Here is a 20,735-nt window from a genome sequence, read left to right on the forward strand (position 1 = left end):
AAGAAATTGACTAGAGACAGTAAAGCATGGAACTTTGCAATGCCATTTTCACAGGATAATTTTGTTTTAGTGCTTTATTATTGTTCATGGAAGTTACCAATTATGGGTAAAAAATTTCAAATGTACCCAAGACAGCAAAATTTTATCCTCTTGGCAGTGTATGCCTGAATGGATCACTCAGACTGTAGAAGGAGGAAAACCATTCTCATCTGTACAAAGCTGAAAGCTTGTAAAACAAGGTTCATTCCTGTTCAGGCATTACAATTTACCTTATCCTCTTGCAACATACAGAACAGATACAAATACCGTTCTTTCAAAGAAAGTTGAATAATGACGTAAACAACTGGGGACTTAATCCTGCTACAGTTGATGTCAGTGGCAAAATTCACACCAGCTTCAGTGTGAGTGGATCTCAATTATACAAACAATCTTAATGAACACAATGGCTACGTCTACACGTGCACCCAACTTCGAAATAGCTTATTTCGATGTTGCGACATCGAAATAGGCTATTTCGATGAATAACGTCTACACGTCCTCCAGGGCTGGCAACGTCGATGTTCAACTTCGACGTTGCTCAGCCCAACATCGGAATAGGCACAGCGAGGGAACGTCTACACGCCAAAGTAGCACACATCGAAATAAGGGAGCCAGGCACAGCTGCAGACAGGGTCACGGGGTGGACTCAACAGCAAGTCGCTCCCTTAAAGGGCCCCTCCCAGACACACTTTCATTAAACAGTGCAAGATACACAGAGCCAACAACTAGTTGCAGACCCTGTATATGCAGCACGGACCCCCAGCTGCAGCAGCAGCAGCCAGAAGCCCTGGGCTAAGGGCTGCTGCCCACGGTGACCACAGAGCCCCGCAAGGGCTGGAGAGAGAGTATCTCTCAACCCCCCAGCTGATGGCCGCCATGGAGGACCCCGCTATTTCGATGTTGCGGGACGCGGATCGTCTACACGTCCCTACTTCGATGTTGAACGTCGAAGTAGGGCGCTATTCCCATCCCCTCATGGGGTTAGCGACTTCGACGTCTCGCCGCCTAACGTCGATTTCAACTTCGAAATAGCGCCCAACACGTGTAGACGTGACGGGCGCTATTTCGAAGTTACTGCCGCTACTTCGAAGTAGCGTGCACGTGTAGACGCAGCTAATGTGAGTAGGAAGAAGTCAGGTGAAACTGCCTAATTCAGTGTACAGCATGAGCATTGCTCTGGTAATCAGGCCCATGTAGTGAATAAGGTTGTTGTACCCATGCTCCCTGGCTCATTTGCAGAAGTTGCAAAAGCAATGAGGGGTCCTGTGGCACTTTATGGACTAACTGAAATGTATGAGCATAAGCTTTCATGGGCAAAGACCCACTTCGTCGTGGTCTTTGACCACAAAAGCTTATGCTCATACATTTCTGTTAGTCTATAAGGTGCCACAGGACCCCTCATTGCTTTCGCAGATCCAGACTAACACGGCTACCCCTCTGATACTTGCAGAAGTTGGTATATGTGTAGTGAAGGTAATGGGCTTGTAAAAGGAGATGATATTTTCGTTCAGGAAAATGACTACAACCTTAGAGAGCTGTGTTGAATTCATGTATCTGCTACAGAATTCTTGCACAATGCTGTATAGCCAACAGGGGACCTCTTACAGTGTAGTATCTAAGCTACTAAAATTGATTAAGATGATGTGTTTTACATATTCAAGTGTTAGAACTGGAGTCAGCAACCTTTCCAAGGCAGAGTGCTGAAAATTGACCTTTTGACCTCTGTGTATGGTCATAGTGCCGGTGATGTTTTTGAAGGTCACTAATAGTCCTACTTACAATAGCTTCTTTAATAAATAAATTAAGAGGCAGAGCTTTACTGTTAAGGTAGTTGTTGGCAGCATTAGCTGATATTTTGTTAATCCACTGATGGCATGGCTTTCAGCAAGCTCCCAGCTGCGTGGGGGCAGAGGGGCAGGGCTGAGTTCCTGCCTTGCATGCTGATCAAAACTGATTTGCATGCCACCCTTGGCACATGTGTCGAGGGTTGCTGACCCCTGTGAAAGAGTATGTTCAATGGCATCCTAGGTATACCACATTGGGCACCTAAAATTAGCACACACTTTTGACAATTTTGTCCTTCATCACTGTGCCTCTGTCCCCTCCTTGTAACCTGGAACTAATAATGCCACCTAGGATCCCAGGAATGCTGAGAAGATCCATTCATTAATGTTCATGAAGTAGTCAGCTACTATGATGAGAGCATTACAGAACCCCAAGAAGACACTTAATTTTGGATCCAACTTAGTGCAAGCACTGCATAATCAAAAGTCCCCAAATGCAGTCCATGAACTCCCAACATGTGCAGTCCTTAAAAGCCAGGTTTGTTTTCACTGTAAATGTCTTCTCCATCCTTCTTCCAAGATAGTCACCTAAGAATTTCCTTCCAGGGTTTCAATCTTGTTCTTCCTTGTGAGAACTCCCACAGCCTGTCTGCTGGGTGCATATTTGCAAGGGAAGCAATACCCACTCTGCTACTTTGTGGCACGCATTGGTGAAGAATGGGAACCCTTTCTCTGCTTCCTCTTTCTATGATGTTATTTGTCCCTCAGTTCTCGCTCTTCAATTTTGAGCCAGCAGGCATCTCCCTCTTCTGCCTTCAACCCTGTCTCTCTGGCTAAGGGACACCAGCCAGCAAACACCATGTGTTGTTCTTGCCTTCAGCTACTCCCAGGAACCAGCTTTCTACCTGGCAGCTCTTTTGTTCTGTCTTTCTCCTGTCTGACTGTTATTTTAAAACCCACCCAGGTGTTTCCGCACCTTCTTAATTTGCCTAGCTAAGAGAACATGGAATGGAATGGGAGAGCTGAAGCCAATTCATTTAAAGCTATGTTGTCCAACCAGTTTGAAAGCAATAGCCACATTATACTGAAAATATATTTATTATTCAAGCCAAGTAGTCACATTCCACCAGCCAAATAGCCACATGGGACTAGTGGCTCGCATATCATATTGCACACAATAGCTGTGTCTACACGTGCACGCTGCTTCGAAGTAGCGGCACTAACTTCGAAATAGCGCCCGTCGCGGCTACACGCGTTGGGCGCTATTTCGAAGTTAACTTCGACGTTAGGCGGCGAGACGTCGAAGTCGCTAACCTCATGAGGGGATCGGAATAGCGCCCTACTTCGACGTTCAACATCGAAGTAGGGACCGTGTAGACGATCCGCGTCCCGCAACGTCGAAATTGCTGGGTCCTCCATGGCGGCCATCAGCTGGGGGGTTGAGAGATGCTCTCTCTCCAGCCCCTGCGGGGCTCTATGGTCACCGTGGGCAGCAGCCCTTAGCCCAGGGCTTCTGGCTGCTTCTGCGGCAGCTGGGGATGCATGCTGCAGGCACAGGGTCTGCAACCAGTTGTCAGCTCTGTGTATCTTGTGTTGTTTAGTGCAACTGTGTCTGGGAGGGGCCCTTTAAGGGAGCGGCTTGCTGTTGAGTCCTCCCTGTGACCCTGTCTGCAGCTGTGCCTGGCACCCTTATTTCGATGTGTGCTACTTTGGCGTGTAGACGTACCCTCACAGCGCCTATTTCAATGTGGTGCTGCGCAACGTCGAAGTTGAACATTGACGTTGCCAGCCCTGGAGGACGTGTAGACGTTATTCATCGAAATAGCCTATTTCGATGTTGGCTTCACGTGTAGACATAGCCAATATTCTACTTACAACAGCTTCACAAATAAATAAAGATGCAGAGCTTTGGTAGCCTTATCTGGTCTTCTGTTACTCATCAGGTGACATGGCTTTGAGCAAGCTCCCAGCTGCATGGGGAAGAAGGGGCAGGGCTGAGTTTCTGCCTCACATACCAATCAAAATTGACTTGCATGCCACTCTTGGCACCCCTCTGCAACACTGTTGCAGACAACAAAAAACATATCTCTAGCAACAGCAATCTGAGAAAATACTGTGGCATGCACAGGTGACCTTTATTCTTATTGTTGTGAGTTCTATTGTTCCAGAGAGTGATGCTCTTTGTGCTGGAGCTTTATATCATTTTTAGGTATTCTGGGCTCACACCATGAAGTACTATGATGATGAGGGCTGAACCCTTAATTTTATATATATTCTTGTGAAGCCAGTGCAGAGAGTGGTAAATGAACTTCAGCATTTTATACTAGTTTGAAGTCTTGTAAGTGCTGGTCTATGGGCTAAATTGATCTACTGTGGGTGAGAATCTTCAAAAGATTGTCATCTGCCTATCAATATCACCTTTGTCTTCCTTGGGTTCAGCTTCAGCTAACTATGTTCATCTTATAGAAGCACTGGCCCATCTTGATGATAGTGGTGAGTTCATATGTGGTGCATGACAAGTAGAGTGTTTCATGCCCATATTGTCAGTACTTGAGTTTATGTCACTTGACCATTTCATGGTTGCATGGGGATGCTGAAAAAAAGGACTAGAAAAAGAACCAATCCTTGCAGAGGTGTGGTTTCCTATCACTATACATTAGGTACAATCGCATTTGCTGTGATCCAACTGACAGAGACCAAAAACTACAAGAACTTTACCAAATATTCATAAACCTGAATTACCCACCAGGAGAAGTAAAAAGCAAATCGGCAGGGCCAGACGGATACCCAGAGACCAGCTACTCCAAGATCAGCCCAAAAAAGCCAAGAACAGAACACCACTGGTCATCACCTACAGCCCCCAACTCAGACCACTGCAATGAATTATTAAAGACCTACAACCTATTCTTAATCAGGATGCTACACTCCAGAAGGCCCTGGGTGACACGCCTGTTCTCTCCTACAGACAACCTCCCAGCCTCCTGAAGATCCTCACGAACAGCCACAGTCTCTACCCCAGGAACACCAGTCCTGGAACTTTTCCCTGCAACAAAGCCTGCTGCCAGCTTTGTCCACATATCTTCTCTGGAAATACCATCACTGGACCTAACCAGGTTACTCACAGAATCATGGGCACTTTCTCATGCTCCTCTACTAACATTATATATGCCATCATGTGCCAACAATGCCCAGATGCTTTGTATATTGGACAGACTTCTAACTCCCTTAGACAAAGGGTCAATGGGCACAAAACAGACATCAAAACACTCCAGATCCACAAACCAGTTAGTCAACATTTTAATGGAATGGGGCATTCTGTCAATGACCTAAAGGTATGTGTGTTACTGAAGAGGAATTATCACACAGCTCTGGAAAGAGAAGCAGCCGAGCTGGATTTTATATTCAAATTCGGCACATTAACACATGGTTTAAATTGTGATGGGAACTTTCTGAGTCACTATAGGGGCTCGTCTGCATACCTGGCTCAGTCTAATTCTTGACCTTCCCCCCCCACCCCTCCACTCTCTGATTTGCTCACCTTGATTATCTTTTTCTGATTTGTCCTCCTTGCTTACTGTTTTTGGTTCTCTGTGCCTTAAATATTGAGTCTGTTCTGGTCTGGCTATGGTCTGAAGAAGTTGGTCTGTCCCACGAAAGCTCACCTAATAAACTATTTTGCTAGTCTTTAAAGTGCTACTTGACTGCTTTTTGTTTTTATACATTGGTTGTATCCCTCAAAGAAGAACTCCAGCCATTTAGTGCATTACCCTGGACCCTGTTGGTTCTCTTAGGGGAGAAAGAAACAGCTCACAGTAAACCATACTGATGTTACAGAGAAGTCCAGGAGGACTAAAATTTGGCTAAATTTTAAGCAACTGAAAACAGGCAATAACAATGGTAAATACTGGCCAACTTTAACTTCAGCAATCACTATCTACACTGACTGTAATGAAAGTTACCACTCAATGGCCGTGTCTACACTAGCCCCAAACTTCGAAATGGCCATTTCGAAGTTTACTAATGAAGCGCTGAAATGCTTATTAAGGGGACTTCGAAGTAGGCGGGGCCCTTGCAAAAAGGAGCCCCGTTGGGACGAGCCACACGGCAGCAAGGCGCATCAATTTTGAAGTGCCGCGGCTGCCCGCGTGTTAATGAAGCACTGAATATGCATTTCAGTGCTTCCTTAGTAAACTTTGAAATGGCCATTTTGAAGTTTGGGGCTAGTGTAGACATAGCCAATGAGAAGTAAGCATAAAACAAGTGCATCAAAATGCCGTTTGAAAACATAGACATTTGAGCTGCATCTACACATAAGCACCCTTTCAAAAGGCCAAAAATTGAAAGAGGGATTCAAAAGCATGGCATTCAAAAGATAGTGACTATGCATAAAAAGTGGATCGAACCGTCGATCCACCATTTTGAAAGATCATTGCGTTCTTTTCAAAGGAAGTCTCCACACAGCTTCAGGCACTCTTTCCAAAGAAGGGAGCCAGAAATGCCGCAGAGTGGGTCGCATGGCTAACAAGCCTGGGGCTGCAGCCAGCTGCTCCCTTAAAGGACCCCTCTCTCCACCCCTAGCCTTCATGAGCTGAGTGCTGTCAAGCTGCCCCCAGCCAAGCAGAGCTCAGCTTGCATGGGCATGGAGTCCCAGTTGCTGCTCCTGGCTGAGGACACAGTGCTCATGGAGATTGTGCCTGCATTGCCGTGCGTGGCCGTCATGGCCATCCCCTATCTACTCAGGTGGCCCCCTGGGGCCCTGGAGTTCTCCTGCCCAGGCCCCACTGCCCCCACCCAGTGCCCTGGCATCTCTAGAGTCACCCCAGCAGCACCAACTGATGGGAGCATCTGGTGGTGGGGGGGTGGGATGATGCCCGATGGATCCACAACTTCCTCATGGCCAGGCAGACATTGCATGAGCTCTGCCACTGGCTCTCCCCTGCACTCATGTATGAGAAAACCTGCATGCGGTCCACTCTCCCCCTTGAGAAGTGGGTTGCCATAGCCATCTGGAAGCTGGCCACACTGGTCTCCTACCACTCTGTGGGACACCAGTTAGGGGTGGGAAAGGCCACCATTATGGCCATACTCATGGAGGTAAGCCAGTCCTACATCACACATACAGGGCAAGGGACACCCTCAACTGAAGGGGGCCAGAAGGAGGCTGGAAATGCCCCACCACGCTCTCATGACAGCATATGTCCTTCCTCCCATGTACTTCGTCTGGGCCATAAACACTATGCTGCTCCATAGGGTCATCAGCTTGGGAGATCCAGATGCCATTGTCATGGAATTCACTACACTTGGCTTCTCAAGATGTTTTGGAGCCCTGGAGGGGACACACATCCCCATCCATGCCCCAGCACACAGCATCGGCCAGCACATAAACATCGAGGGCTACCAATCACCGGTTCTCCAGGCCCTGGTGGACTCCAGAGGCCGGTTTACAGACATCTATGTAGGCTGGGCCAGCCAGACACAAGACATCTGTGTTTTACAGAACTCCAGGCTGTGCCAGTGCATGGAGGCTGGCACCTGCAACCCTCAGTGGGAGATTACAGTCGGGGATGTCACCATGCTGCTCTGCATGGTGGCAGATGCCACTTACCCCTTGCAGCTATGGCTAATGTAGCCTAATATGGGCTGCCTTGACACTACGCAGGAGGCATTCAATGTTCGCATCTACCAGGTCTGCAATGTGGTTGAGTGGGCTTCCAGGCACCTTGAGGGGTGGTGGTAGTACCTCCTCTCGCGACTGGAGGTCAGGGTGCTGAATTTGCCCCAGGTGGTGGGCACCTGCAGTGCCCTCCACAACATCATGGAGGGCAAGGGGGAAGCCTTTGTCCATGGGTGGGTGGCCAAGTCCAGCCCCAGGTACGAGTGCTGTCCCCATTCACCAGGCCCAGCAGGATGGGCTTTGCTGACAGGATCCAGTGTCCCCCACCCACAAACATTTCCCACACACATCCACCCCTCACCACTCCCAACCCCACCATCACACCTGCATACCCAACCCTCACCATCCCTCCCCAAAGACCACAGCACAGGGGTGTTTGTCAAATGAAACATTTAACTATGCACTATGGTAAGAATCCGATAACAAGACAGAATGAACAAAAGCCTACCTACAGAGGGGAGGGGGTGAACAATGTACCTTGGTGGGGGTGGAAGGAACTTCAGTCTGGACGTGGGGCAGGAGAGATCACTCCAGGGCTGGGGTGGAAGGCTATGATCCTCGTTGGTCCCTGGGATCCCCTCCCTCCCTCCAGTCTGGGGTTCTCGGTGGGGCTGGAATTGGACAGGGAGTACTGGTAGGTATGGCCATAAGAGGTGCTCAGCAGGGGGCTCGGTGAGGGGTGGCAGGGAGGGCAAGGAGGCAGGACACATTGGCTGCGTGCTTCCGCACAATGCCACTAATGTCCTGCAGACTGTCCAGGATCCTGTCCCAGGCCAATTTCTGCCATTCCATGTCAGCCTCAGTGAGGTGATGGTGTCGCTTGGCCACCTTGGCCTGGTGGTTGCTGGCCATGTCCTCCTCCATCCACTGAGGGGGTCTCCAGACACAGCCCCCCATGGTGTGCAGCATGGGACGATGCCTGGGCACTATGTACCACCACTGGGGAGCTCTCTGGGATGATGGAGGACATGGGGCTCTCCTGGCCCTTGGATGGTGCAGCTGTATGGAGAGAAGGACAGCATGTCAGTACAGTATTATGGCCCTTGGGACATCATCCCCTCTCCTGGAGGCAACATGTCCCATCCAAAGGCATGGCAGCCATGGGGCATCTTGGGTGGGTAGGGGTTCCCAGACCATGTGGAACAATCCCCAGGTGCTGTTGAGCCTTGACTACCTCTTGCCATGCACATGGGTCATGGTCCATCGGTGTGGGTGCTGGCCGTTGCTGGCAGCTGTCACTAGGTGCTGGGTACCATGAAAAGCCAGAAAGTCCTGTGCATCCCCCTGCAACCTAGGGGAAGGATAGCTTAGTGGCTTGAGCATTGGCCTGCTAATCCCAGGGTTGTAAATTCAATCCTTGAGGGGGCCATTTAGGGATCTGGGACATATAAATTAAAAAAAGAAAAGATGGCTCTTGGTCCTGCCAAGAGGGCAGGGGACTGGACTCAATGAGCTCCTGAGGTCCTTTCCAGCTCTATGAGATGTGTATCTCACCCTACCAGCCAGGGTGTATGACCCCCCTGAGTACATACCAAATGGTCCCTCAGTGATGTCTGGCAGCACCTGGCTCATGGTCACCCAGTTGGATGAGCAGGAGGCCATACTCAACCTCTCTGTGGTGGGGTGCTGCTCCTCTGGCTGTGGCCCATCTGTGGATATGTCAAGGACAGCTGTTGGTGAGGAGCTGTCCTTGGGCCCTAGGATGGCCTATAGTAGGGGCAGGTGGGCACAGCTGCCCTGGAGTGGCCAGCCTCATCCTGGTCCTGGGCATAGCCCTGCTGGAGTTTCTTCACTTTACTGCAGACTTGGTCCACAGTATGCTCTGGGTAAAGAGGCCCTCTTGACCCCTATTTCTCTGAGGACCTCCTCCTCCTTCCAGAAACCAAGGAGGTCTCTCAGTTCCTGCTCCATGCAGGAGGGTGCCCTTCATTTTTCTCAATCCTGGGCTCCTGCAAGCCATGTGAGGTTTCTGAGGTGGGGCCCTGGGACTCCAGTGGTGGGTGGCTGCTGTCCATTGTGCCTGTTTCAACACTGAAAGTTTGGTGGGAGGGCATGCTGCAATCAGCTCATGCCTGTGCTGCTAGCACACTCTCAGCTTCCTGCCACAGGATTTCTGGGTCCTGGACACAAGGATCATAGAGCCCTGATGCTGCAGGCCAGAGCTTCTCCACACTCTAGCTGGCCAGTGCATTGGCAGACTCCTCTTTTGAAAGAGCAGGCCACGAAGCCTCTTTCAAAACAGTATTTTGTAAGTGGACATTCTTCCTGGTAAGGAATTGGAGTTGGGATTTCGAAGTCTGAACCATGTTCCTTTGACATCCTTTCAAAAGAACATGATTCACATGTAGACACTCCTCGCATTCTTTCAGTTGGGGGCTGGATATTTTGAATTTTCTTGCACGTGTAGATCCAGCTTTGGAGGCTCAACAGTTGACCAATATCACAAACCTCTGCATGTCTTTGACATAAATTGACAGTTACTTTCTGAACTTCAGGACCTTCCTGATTGTTCTTGCACATGAACAGAATACGACACAGTTTTACAAAGTTTCTTATGGATTCAAAACATGCTTTTAAGACCCATAAAGACTTTAAAATGGGTTCAAACCATTGACTTCTCTTTGGTAGTAAGCAGAGCCCTGATTTGCATTAGCATGTGTTCAAGTTGTATGTTTTTCATTTACTTTGCATTTCCATTGAACAAAACTTTACAGCCATAGAATGCTGAGAGAGCTTAGCAATGCCAGCAAGTTTTTTTCTCTACACATTTTCCCCCCATACTTTTGTTTTAACACAATTCAGAAGCCTGACTAAAGTACATTTTCTTTTACTTTTTTCTTCTTCCAATTGGGGAAAAAACAGAAGAGTGACCAAGCACTATAGTAATCCAATATTCCTCATATTTCCTTATTTCTGTATTGGCTTCATCTGTGGCAGTGTAGCTCTCTGAATTGGAATGTGTGTGCTAATTAGTATTCCACTCTGCTTTTTTTTTTCTTCCCCCCACAAGGCTAGGTCACTGAATTGAGATATAACAACCCATCCCTCTGGCCAAATTCAGAGCTTTATGAAGGTTGTAATAAAAGTTTGGGTCAGGACCTCAGTATCTGTCTTTCCCTCATTGTCATTCTTAATGACTCTGAGTATTTTCCCACGCCACTCCCAGCAGGCTTCTTTCACTTTTTTAAAATATTTCCACAACCACATTTTTCCTATTCTGATCTCAAAGTTTTTGTCTCACTCCTCTTCTACCAACCATCAGGATTTTGCAGGTGGTCAACTATATTTGAAGTACAGAATACAGTAACTTTGGTAATCAGTCCCACAGTGTCATCACGATGCAATGAGTAACACTGGGGAATTATTAGAAGTCAAAACGGGAAGTAAAATTTAAATATAAACTGCAGTTTTTTCTTACAATATCCATAACTCAATGTCAGATATTTCAGCTTCGGTGTTCATTGGCTTATATACTGCAACCGTTTCCCAAAACTATGCAAGAACAGTCAAGATCTCACATGCACATAAACACACCCACATATTTGCACACAAATACAGCAGATGAAACTTGTGAGTAAGGAGCAGTTCACCTGTTACAGTACTGACTGAATAAATAAATCCTTGTCGGTGTTATACCTTAAAATAGGCACTTCCTTATCTTTTCTGATGGCCATATAACCTCTTGTCATTTCAGAACTTCTTGGGACTCACGCTAAACATTTACATTGTGAAGAATAACTTGTAACTCTGTAAGCGAGAGCAGAATCAGAGCCCCTAATTACAAGCCACTGAAACAAGTTAAAACTAACTAGGTAAGCTTTTCTTCAACTAAGATTAACTGCATCAATATATCTGAATGCAATCAAGTCACCAAACTCCACTAAGAAAGTCTGCAGACACAGCAATAAGCAAATCCTCAAACTGGACTACTATCATGGTCATTAAATGATTAAAACATATATGTTTGTTTAAATTCAGCCTTTATCATTCTTACTGAGGACAGAATACAAGACAAAGGGTTCCACAAATGTAACTGCCAAACTTCCATGTGTGATCTGAAAAATCTCTCATGTGCACAAGTAAGAGGGAAATAATAAACAAATAAAAAAATAAACTGCCTCTAGATCTTCAGATCCCAGGTTGGGTTAGGTAAGGCAGTAGTTGGGGGGCAGGGGTGGGGAAGCTATGTATTTGCTAAAGTGAATTAATGTGTTACGATAGCACATTGCAAAACAATAATCATAGACTTTTAAAATGATATTTTTATGCAGACAGTTTCCAGTCAACTGTACATGAAATTTTATTTCTAATCTTAATGGGGGCAAGGAATTGGGTCTTAAATCAGGAAACTGATTCCCATAACAGGACGAAATATTTTCGAGTGGCTGCCCAAGTCATGTACATTCAATGGAGACCATCTAAAAGAATCAGAATTAGTTTCTTACTCATCATGTGGGATGGATTAATTTATTCAACTCTTAGTGATTGCCTAATGTTTGTCACATAAATTGGAGGATTGGGCCAAAAGAAATCTGATGCGGTTCAACAAGGAAAAACGTAGAGTCCTGCACTTGGGATGGAAGAATCCCAAGCACCAGTACAGCAGAAAGGGACCTAGGGGTTATGGTAGATGAAAGGTTGGATATAAGTAAACAGTGTGCCCTTGTAGCCAAGAAGGCTAATGGCATATTAAGGTACATTAGGAGGATCATTGTGAGCTGATTCAGAGACGTGGTTATTCCCCTCTATTTGGCACTGGTAAGGCCACATCTGGAATATTGTGTCCAGTTTTGGGCCCCTCCCCCAGTATAAAAAGGACATGGATGTGCAGGTTCAGTGGAGGACAACAAAAATGATTAGGGGGCTGGAGCACATGACCTATGAGGAGAGGCTGAGTGATTTGGGATTACTTAGTTTACAGAAAAGAAGACTGAGGGTTGATTTAATAGCAGCCTTCAACTTCCTGATGAGGTGCTCTAAAGAGGATGGAGAGAAATTGTTCTCAGTGGTGACAGATGGCAGAACAAGGAGCAATGGTCTGAAGTTACACGATAAGATGAGTAGGTTGGATATTAGGAAAAACTGCTTCACCAGGAGGGTGGTGAAGCACTGGAATGTGTTGCCTAGAGAGGTGGTGGATTCTCCATCCCTAGAGGTTTTTAAGTCCCAGCTTGACAAGGTCCTGGCTGGGATGACTTAGTTGGGGTTGATCCTGCTTGAAGCAGGGGGCTGGACTAAATGACCTCCTACAAGTGATTTTAGCTCCATCAAAAAGTGTACATTTAGCAAATACTTTGGAGTTTTTACTGATCATTATAAACAATCTCCCTTTAAAATGTATCTGAGAAACTTTACAGTTTCCTTTACTATCCCTCACCTCCAAAAAGATGATTTAATATTTTTGTCCCGCAGAAGAATGTATGTCTTTCATGGTATTGTTGTCTGCTTCTAGAAATAGTTGTGACAACTGTTTATTTTCATGTTCAGTAACAGAAATAAAGTGCCAGCAGCACCCCACAAAAGAAAAAGGGGAGCAAAAAGAGAAAGCTAAAACTTCAGATGGGTTTACCTTTATAGGAGAGCTTCAGTCTTGGAATATTTTGTTTTGAAGTTCCAGTGACTGGAAGGAACAGCATCACTAAGGATAATGCTGTGCAGACATGTGGCACTTTGAAAGATTTCATACTGCTGTTCTCTCCAGAGCCTTTTGTTGTATTCATGATGAAAAAAGCCTTTGGTTTTCACAAAATCCAAATGTAATCTGAAAGCAAAAAAAGAAAACATCTGTGTGTCCTTTGCATTGTTGCACACAAACTTTGTGAAGGCAAGCCAGACCTACAGTTAAAGAGTAGTTTAAGCAGAAGCCACTTTATTTGCCATAAAACTTTTGGCTCCAGTATGCACCAAAATTCTATAAATCTCTTTTCTACAAAACTAATTTGGTAGACTGAGACTGAAAAAATGTGGAAGGTTTTGAACATATAGCATAGCTAATATTTAAGTAAAAATTAAATATAATAACCATTAAAAGAACACTGTTTACCAAAATACCACAAGTTAATGCCTTGGTTATCACAATATAGAAACATCAGCTACTTTACATCCTTACATTGTAAATAGGTTACACTGGTGGTGGTAAATATGGGCCTACAAGTTTCTTAAGGTGTTCTCTGTGGCTATGTCTAGATGGCCAAGTTATCTCAAAATAACAGCAGTTATTTTGAAATAACTTTGGCATGGTCAAAATGATGCACATGCTATTTCAAAATAATGGGTTCGTTATTTCAATTCTGGTGAATGTCATTTCCTGTGGACTAATGCCTATTTCAAAATAGGTCAGAATGGGCCCCAATGACACTACTTCAAAATAGTTCTATGGACCCAGAAATGCTGTTTCAAAATGCATTTTGTGTATGGTTGTGTTCTTTTGAAATAAGATATTTCAAAATATCCATTTCATAGCTTGTGTGACTATGGCCGTGTCTACACTAGCCCCAAACTCCGAAATGGCCATGCAAATGGCCATTTCGAAGTTTACTAATGAAGCGCTGAAATGTGGAGAAAAGCTGGGTTTGGGGGTGTCAGGGGCTGCTGGGTGAGTGGGGCTCCAGGGAGAAGCTGGGTTTGGGGGGGTGGGGTGGATGTAGTGGAAAGAGCAGGCTGGGGTCAGTCAGTCCCTTGCCATTCCCTCCTCTTTAGCTACACTACCTGTTGCTCTTGCTACTCCTCCTGACCTTGATAAATGGAGGGTGCAGCCTGCCCCACCAGCCCTCCCAGACGCAGCCCAACTGCCTGGGTGCCAGTCTGTGCCATAGGCATGAGGGGGAAGCAAGCACCAGTGCCCTGCTGGGTGTGACTGACACCTCTTCCTGTGATTCACTTTACCTCCCTGAACGCTTATCTGTAGAACAGATCAGTTCGTACTCCTGCCTGTGAAGGAATCACACTGGCCAGGGGTTCAAAACAAAAAAGAAGTCCAGTAGCACTTTAAAGACTAACAAAATAATTTATTAGGTGATGAGCTTTCGTGGGAGAGATCCACTTCTTCAGACCATAGCCATACGAGAACAGACGCAATATTTAAGGCACAGAGAAACGAAAATAGTAATCAAGGTTGACAAATCAGAAAAATATTATCAAGGTGAGCAAATCAGAGAGCAGAGGGGCAGAAGGGGGCACGGGGAGTCAAGAATTAGATTAAGTCAAGTATGCAAAAGATCCCCTATAATGACCTAAAAAATTCCCATCCCAGTTCAAACCACATGTTAATGTGTCGAATTTGAATATAAAAGAGAGTTCAGCAGCCTCTCTTTCCAAAGTAGTGTGAAATTTCCTCTTCAGTAAGTCGCAAACCTTCAGGTCATTAACAGAATGGCCCACTCCATTAAAATGCTGGCTGACCGGTTTGTGGATTAGGAGTGTTTTTATGTCTGTTTTGTGCCTATTAATTCTTTGTCTAAGAGATTTTGAAGTCTGTCCAATGTACAAAGCATCTGGGCGTTGTTGGCACGTGATGGCATCGGTGGTGTCAGCTGAAGACCATGGGAACGTGCCTGTGATTCTGTGAATAACCTGGTTAGGTCCAGCGATGGTATCTCCAGAATAGATATGTGGACAAAGCTGGCAACGGGCTTTGTTGCAAGGAAAAGTTCTAGGACTGGTGTTCCTGCAGTATAAACTGTGGTTGTGGGTGAGAATCCTCATAAGGTTGGGAGGTTGTCTGTAGGAGAGAACAGGCCTGTCACCTAGGGCCTTCTGGAGTGTGGCATCCTGATTAAGGATAGGTTGTAGGTCTTTAATAATGCTTTGCAGTGGTTTGAGTTGGGGGCTGTAGGTAATGACCAGTGGTGTTCTGTTCTTGGCTTTTTTGGGCCTATATTGGAGTAGCTGGCGTTAGGAAGAAGGGGCTTTCGAAAACTGGGGGGTTCTTTCAGAAGGTCCCATCTCCACAGGCGGTGCATGATTTGAAAGCTGCACTTTGAATCAATGTGGCCACCATTATGCTAATGGGGAGCTGCATATTCACGGCAGCACCTCATTAGCACCTTTTGAACCTGCTTATTAACATGCCCCTGCCAAAAGGAAGGGGCTCGTGTAAACACAGGGATAGACTATGTCCAATTTGCTGTCTCCCGACCTGGATAATGCACTTTCTCTGTAACTGTAATCCATGTCAGCTGCCTTACCTGGTACTTAGTGTTTCTCCTCCCCTACCCCTTTCTCCTGGGCAGGCAAGGTGCAGTCTTCAACTGCATCTGCCTTGGCATGTTCTGTGCCTAGTGTTAAACCTCCAGACAGATTTTATACAGCTGGTGTCTTCAGGCCCTGGGCAGGCATGAGGACCTCATAACTATTGTAAATAAATGTGTTTTGCTATGATTTATTATGTAGCATATTTTATTTATTATTTTCTCTTTTTCTACAAAATAACTACTATGAATTTATAAATGTGAGGGGGTGCAATTCTATACTCTTGCCTCTGGTGCAAAATTAGCTAATTTTGGCACTGCCAGGGTTGTTTTAGTAAGGAGGATGGTTGTCCTCAGAAGAAGAACATTCTGACTGTCTGATTCAGGTTCATGCACATCACAGGCATTCTGTTGATCAGTCCTACAGGAGCACACTGTATGCAAGAGTTAAATACAGACTGTAGCTGAAAAAAGACTGGAAATGCATCCCACCTAGAGCTAAATTTGAAATATGTAGAGAAGTATAGAGAGAGCATCTAAATATATTATCTCCAGACAAAAACATCCACAGAAGTTCTAAATTTATTCCCAATCAACTGTATTTCAGATGACTAACTACAGCAAAACAGCAAGACATAATTCCAAGAAGACAATTCTTAGAGTTGGCTAGTTTATACTCCTAACTGCACCATAATCATGAACTGTGTATAGAAAACCTAGCCTTAACCAGAAGAGAAACTGGAAACATACATGACAGGCAGATGAATAATTCAGCAAATAAAACACAGCAAAATGTACTATTTGGGCTGACTTTGCAACCAGGCGTGCTTTTTAAATAACAAAGATTACATTGATTCAGAACACAGTGTAACTATGTTCTTTCCCCTCTCAGATGGGCAGGATATTCTGCTGATAGACAGTTTGGCAGAGAAACCTTTTCCTTCTCAATGGGAAATCTCATTATAAAGCTAACTTCATCTGAGAGCTAATACAGTATCCTTCTTAGCCATTCTCCAACACTGACTTTATAAAGCAGCTTTAATGGTAATTACAACACAGCAAAATGTGCCTTCTGCTTAGATTCATACATACTATTTTCCACAAAAAGCCCCACATTACTTTCCATGAACAAACAAAAAACAGCTGAGCAAAGCTAACACTAACAAAAGGACTCAGAGGGACAGCTGTATTCGTCTGCACCTTCACCAATAACAAGAAGTCCTGTAGCATCTTAGACACTAACAAATGTATTTATTAGGTAATGAGGTACCATGCATAAGACCCACTCCTCAGATATAGAGTAGACAATTACAATCCAGGGTTTATATGGAGAGGGAGAAGGAAGGAGGGAAAAAAGCGATGGTGTCATAATACAGATATATGGACAGAATTGGAATAGTGGTTTGCTGAGGGATACATTCATAGGTTAGTGTTTCTGTGGTATGGTGCATGGCTGCTGGTGAGTATTTTCATGAGGTTGGACAGCTGTCTGTAGGAGAGGACTGACATGTCAGCCAAGGCCTGTGAGAATGAGGAATCATGTTACAGGATAGATTGTAGATTGTCAATGATGCGCTGAAGGGGTTAAGCTCAGGGCTATAGTGATGACAAGTGGTGTGCTGTTATTTTCCTTGTGTGTCTATCATGAAGTAGGTGACTGCTGGGTAAAAGGAGTTTGCTAAACTTCCAATGGACATTATCTGCACATTCAGACCCCCATCCTAAAATTATTTTTATGACAGCACAGGAATTCCCGCCCCCTGACTCTGTGCTCACTGCTGCTTTTTGTTTTGATAGTGCAAAATCATGGTCTCTGTCTGCCACCAATTCAGCTTCCAAAATATCTGCATCCTCTGTATTTGGAATACAATTTATACCTCTTCACTAGATTTCACTCGAAAAGGACCAAGTGGAACAAAGAGAAAAGAAAGAAATGGAAAACAGAGGAGAGGGATAGACAAATGAGGGGAAGGATAGAGGCCAGTAGGAAGTAATTATGTTAAACAGAGAAAAGAAACAGCTGTAGAGATTATAGTAAATTAAAATAGTATAAGGAACTGTATTTAAAAAACATTGTGTGTAAGGCTGCAAAAAAAAAAAAAATCACTGAAGAAAGGACACCCTAAGATATTGAAGAAATGAGTGGAGACTACAGGAAATAAAAGAACAAAAAGCAGTTGCCCCCCTCCCGCCTCGAAACAGGATTTATCATCTGGTAAAGCAGGAAGATGACATAGTAATTCATGGAAGGGTAAACAGGGATAAGGACAGGATAAGTCCAGAGTGATCTGGATCACATAGCAAGCAGGGCTCATTAAAAATATGAGCCTTGATGAATCCAATGCAAGGTCAGACATCCAGGGACAGAGGGTGACATTCTGACTCTGCTGAAGTCAGTGCCAAAACTCCCATTCACTTCAGTAATGCCAGGATTTTATCCAGAGAGTGAGGATCATGTTGTAGAACAGGCGACTGTACTGTGGAAAGCTGTGATGTTGAAAAATACTATATGAACATAATGATGTCTTCCATGGAACCTGAGCCTTTGAGCAGTCACCCAGGAGAGATGCAGAGCACTGACAGCCATCCCCAGCAGGCAGCATGTGTTTCTATTGGTGGTGTACATCCACATATGCATTGCTACTTGATTATTTTGAAAGAAGTTGCTCGCGTAGATGCAGCTTACATGTAATCATTCCCAGTCAGACTCAAACCTGGGACCTCTGGAGCTTAGTGCATAAGCGTCTACAGTTTGAGCTAAAGAGCCAGCACCTTCTCAGCTAAGGCTGTAGAGGAGACCTGTTCTATGGGTAAGTGGTCTGGGTACCACTACATGAGAGAGCAAAGCAGTCCCCTAGATGTGTGGGTTACGTACGTACTACCAGTGAATTCTGCAGAATTGTTTGCCAGGCTTTAGCATGTAAACTATAAAACTGAGAGATGGGGGAAAGGCTTTTTAGTTCACAGTTCTAACAGATTTTGGTTTCTTTTAATTATCATTTCTTTCAATGCTTTTGGAACACTGCTTTATACCATATAAATTGTCAACTAATTGTTGCTTTATACCAACTAAATTGTCCATCTATATTCTGTGAAACCTTTGGGAAAAATTATCTTCAAAGGTATTTAAGAAAGGATAGGTTTCAATCAACCAAGTTATGGCCCTGCTGGGATGATTTTTTTTTAATTCCTATTTTATCTTTTTAAGGAGACATTGAGAAAGAAATTTTTGGCTAGTGTAGACATGGCTCTTGGGTGCAGCTACATTAGGAACTAACTTTGAAGTTTGGCGCTACTTCAAAGTAGCCAGCAGAGAGTCTACACATGCTTTCCTTACTTCGAAGTTAATGTCGAAGTAAGGGACCCCAACTTCAAAGTCCTTACTCCATTCCCAGGAATGGAGTAATGCCCTACTTTGAAATTTAACTTTGAAGTAGGGTGTGTTTAGATGCTCAACTTCAAAGTTTGTTACTTTGAAGTTGTGCTTTGAAGTAAGCAACTTCAAAGTTATTTTTGTAGTGTAGACAAGGCCCTTGTGGAGTAACAGAGTGCTTGGGATGAATAGTCACAGAGAGATAGGCAAGTTAGTGTGTATCTTCAAAAAACAAAATCAGTCATATAGCACTTCAAAGACTAGCAAAATAATTTATTAGGTGATAAGCTTTCATGGGGCAGACCACTTTTTCAGATCTCGAAATAGTGCTAAAAGTGAACTTGCACAACAAATATATAACAGAGAGATAGAAAACAAAAACAACAACAACAAAAGAAAGCTGACAAATGAGCTACAAGGGGGTGGCGAAGGATAGGAAGGAGGGAGAAGAAAATTACTTACTGCAAGTATCTATAGAAAGTGTCTCTAAAGTGCTACACGACTGCTTTTTTGTTTTGCTTGGGATGAGTAAGGATATCTAATTATTAATTTAAAATATGTTAATTTTCACTAACTATATCATTACCAAGAGATTAGAACTTCCTTCTCCTATCATATAACAGAGCTTTCTGCCTGTGTTACATCAGGATCCAATTTATCTCAAGCCTAAAAAATCAAAAGCTGTTTTGGGAAGGATGCAGTGTCAACGTCCTCTGGGTCTAAAAGAGTCATTCTGGGGGGAAAAAAAAAAATCAGGGATCAGCACCTCTCTTACACACAGAATTATCTTGTGGTTTGGTTTAGACCACAATAGATTTGGGTTTTGGTTTTTGTTTTGTTTGTTTTGGCCTGATTATGAAGTGAGAACACCATACGTGCAAAGATGAATCAGTTCTGAATGGGGACATAAGACTTTTAACCTCTTAGTTTCTGAGTAGATGAGTGCTTTTCATTCATCTTTGTTGTTGTACGACCATCACAGTGTGAATGAGCGTTTCTCTTCCAGAATCATGGATCTTTAAAATAAGAACACTTACATATATGCTGTTTTCATCTTTACGGTGGGTTGCCCTTCAAGGCCCTACTCACCCAAGAATTTGGGCAAGGTGAAATACATATCAGGACCTCCCTGCTTTGCTGCTTAGATAGCAGGGGAATGCAAAATCAGTACATAGATCCTTGCTTTTGAGATTGCTGACTATTTCAATTTCTGAAGTAACTGAGAACAAAAATTGAACATCATATTAAGCCAAATCACCGATGTTCATCTCAGTGTGTAACTGGGGGAGGAAGAAAAAAATATACCTGTGTGCAAACATACACTTTATAAAACCTTTGTAAGTGTACCAGAAGCTGGAAGCCAGTAAGAGGGTGATCTGCTCTGTACTAACAGGCATAAAGCCACCAAGTAAACAAGTTAAGGATCTGCCTGACAAACTATATTATTCCATTGTATAAATGATTAACAGTAAAGGTGGTATTTTCAGTTCCACATATTCAAAAATCACAAGATAGGAGCAAAAACAAGTAATAGGATTGGCTTAAAAATAATGAGATTTTAAAAAATAAATACATTTGGAATCTTACGATTCTTACGATTTGCCGTCTGGGTTAAGAGTGTTTTACTTGTCCCATTTTTATCTCATGACTCACTAAAAAGAGCCCAAGATTCTCAC

The 20,735-nt window shown here is 44.3% G+C and overlaps 1 protein-coding gene across 2 annotated transcripts in view; it reads right to left on the bottom strand.

The window, feature by feature from the left end:
- LOC142025035 (semaphorin-3D) overlaps positions 1-20,735 on the bottom strand; it is a 228,517-nt gene that overhangs the window by 152,689 nt on the left and 55,093 nt on the right. For both annotated transcript variants that reach the window (XM_075017431.1, XM_075017441.1), the window contains exon 2: positions 13,067-13,258. In XM_075017431.1, coding sequence (XP_074873532.1) covers positions 13,067-13,217 — 151 coding nt within the window. In that variant the 5' untranslated portion in view covers positions 13,218-13,258. The remainder of the gene's footprint in view (positions 1-13,066; positions 13,259-20,735) is intronic.

The sequence above is a fragment of the Carettochelys insculpta genome, chromosome 1, assembly GCF_033958435.1.
Source record: "Carettochelys insculpta isolate YL-2023 chromosome 1, ASM3395843v1, whole genome shotgun sequence".
Classification (NCBI taxonomy): domain Eukaryota; kingdom Metazoa; phylum Chordata; order Testudines; family Carettochelyidae; genus Carettochelys; species Carettochelys insculpta.